This window comes from Austrofundulus limnaeus, unplaced genomic scaffold (genome assembly GCF_001266775.1).
Source record: "Austrofundulus limnaeus strain Quisiro unplaced genomic scaffold, Austrofundulus_limnaeus-1.0 Scaffold28, whole genome shotgun sequence".
Taxonomy (NCBI): domain Eukaryota; kingdom Metazoa; phylum Chordata; class Actinopteri; order Cyprinodontiformes; family Rivulidae; genus Austrofundulus; species Austrofundulus limnaeus.
The window spans coordinates 2649544-2651977 of record NW_013952430.1 but is presented as its reverse complement, the minus strand read 5'-3'; the positions used below and the strand labels follow the sequence as shown (position 1 = coordinate 2651977).

General features: G+C 38.0%; 1 protein-coding gene across 1 annotated transcript in view; it reads left to right on the top strand.

Annotated features, from left to right (window-relative positions):
* The first annotated feature begins 1565 nt into the window (after positions 1-1565).
* The window catches only part of scdb (stearoyl-CoA desaturase b), a 9925-nt gene continuing 9056 nt past the window's right edge, over positions 1566-2434 (top strand). The window contains exon 1 of the mRNA XM_014005026.1: positions 1566-1791. Coding sequence (XP_013860480.1) covers positions 1566-1791 — 226 coding nt within the window. The remainder of the gene's footprint in view (positions 1792-2434) is intronic.

The window sequence follows — 2434 nt, the reverse complement described above, 5'->3', positions numbered from 1 at the left end:
GTTCCACCCTCTGACTGCTGCAGGGGCGTGTCTTAGAGAGAGCTTTTTGTAGCAGAACACATCCGCTGTGACGAAACTGTGGAGAACCACGTCACCGTGGAGAGCCGTTAACCAATATGCAAATTAGCCTGCAGTACCACTGCTCTACCCATATGGGCAGCAAAAAGATGTTTTTAGACCAAATATTACAGATTTGAACAAATACGCACAAAAACATCAATATTAGCACAGAAACAGAACTATATAACATTTTAGACACATTCTAGACAGTTTATCAGCTAAAAAAAGTTAATTTTGGGGTAAGTTACTCTTTAAAACACAAAAATAGCTATAGTATAGTCAGTTTCACAGACAATGAGCTAAACATTGGTGTAGTTGTAGCTGAGGGTCGTTTACAACACATACTCCAAGGTCTTGGATTTAAAATTTTGGCTTTAACTCATGGAGTTAACTCATTAAAATATCTATTCAAATTTCACAAACATGGAGCTAAAATTCAAGGTTTTTGTAGCTGAGCGTCATCCTAACACATACTCTGAGGGTAATATTTCACATTTTATTTCTCGGCATCTCGGTCTAAAGCTGGTTTGAAAGGCAGTGGGTGATATGCAATCCTTAAAGTAATGCCATGCCTTTAATCAAGCATTCACATTACTGAGAGCTATTTTTTGTTTTTCAGCACACATCTTGTTTCGCAATGTTTGTGCTATTTCAATAGTTTAGATATCAAAACGTTCAGCTCCTCATGGACATTCCGGCTTTGACTTTTGGTACTAGAGGAATTTATGCTTTTTGAGAAATTCACCTTTTTCAGCCATTTTTTCCTAATAGAATATGGATGGGGCTGTCTTCAACATCCTTAAAACCCTTCAAAATGTCTATAAATCTTTACTGTACTTTTTACCTTTTGTTCTGATTGTCTCGTTTTAAACTCCTTTGTTCTAATTTTTGCTTCTGTTTAGCTGACTTTTGGCTTTTTGATGCTTTTTAGCAATCATTCTGACCTTTATTTGCTACTGCTAATGTAAACTTTTTTTGTTTCTTTCAGCTTCTTTCTACTGTTTCAAGCTTTTTATGCTACTTTTAGCTGATTTCTGCTAATTTCAGCTGTTATGGCTTAGCAAATTAAAACTTTTTCAGATAAAATCGCCTTTTTGTTATAATTTCAGCTTCTTATTGCTTAATTCAGCAAACATACTCTTTCTATTTCTTTGTGCTAATTTTAGCTTTCAGCTACTTTTTACTTATTTTAGTTCAGAATATTTTTTCAGCTATTCAGCAAAAGTTCTTTTAACATTTATCATTGCATTTTTGCAGGAAATGCAAATTCTCTCATACAAAAAACACAAATTAAGACTTGTTTGTTTTTGCTGGGTTTTGACAGAACTGACACAGATAAAACCTTGAAGTCTTCTCTCTTTTTAAAGCCCAGCTGTGTAAAAGCTTGACCATTGAGCTGCCAGCTGGGTACAGCAGCAGCAGCAGCTTCTCTGTGCTTCATGCTGAACATCAAACTCAGCAGGTTTTCCTCCTCTCCCATCAGAAAACAAAACAACTCCCCAAAAATGACCACGACCAGCAGACGGTACTCTTCCAAGCAGCAGAATGGGGACTCGGCGGCAGAGGCGTGGACCGCGGATGATGTTTTCGACAACACGTACCGAGAGAAAGGAGGGGCGCAACCAATGGTTCTGGTGTGGAGGAACATCATCCTGATGAGTCTGCTGCATGTTGGTGCGCTCTACGGTCTCCTCCTCATCCCCTCCACGACCCCTTTAACTCTGGCCTGGAGTAAGTGTTCAGGAAATATAACTGTTTTAAATTAAGTAAAGACGTGATGAGGCTGTGAGGTCACACTTAAACCCGGAGCCGGGCGAGTGCACATATACTGATGAATGAGTCATCTGGCCTGATTTTAATGTATTCATCCTCCTCATATTTCCATTTTTAAAAAGCTACACTGAACTATAGAAGAAAAGAGCAAGTCAGTCTATCATTGCTCTAGTCCAGGGGTGTCTAAACTTTTTTAGTGAGGGCCAAATACAGAAAAATAAACAAAGGGCCGGGCCACATATTAGAAGTGACATACTGATACATCAATAATGTGTGTATTTCTAACTCACCTATGTGAAGAGAGGGGTTTTAATGTCAAGTGAGGGGTTGGTTAACTGTCCATCACACTATTTTCTGTAAAATAATGAAAACATAAATAGATCAGTTTTACTGTAATAATGAGATATATTCATATATCAATAATGTGTGTATTTCAAACTCACCCATTCTTTTGCGCCCGCCCGTCATGGCAGGAGCTCCATCCATTGTTACTCCACAGAGCTTGTCCCATTTAAAGAGTAACTTACCCCAAAATTAACTTTTTTTAGCTGATAAACTGTCTAGAATGTGTCTAAAATGTTATATAGTTCTGTTTCTGTGC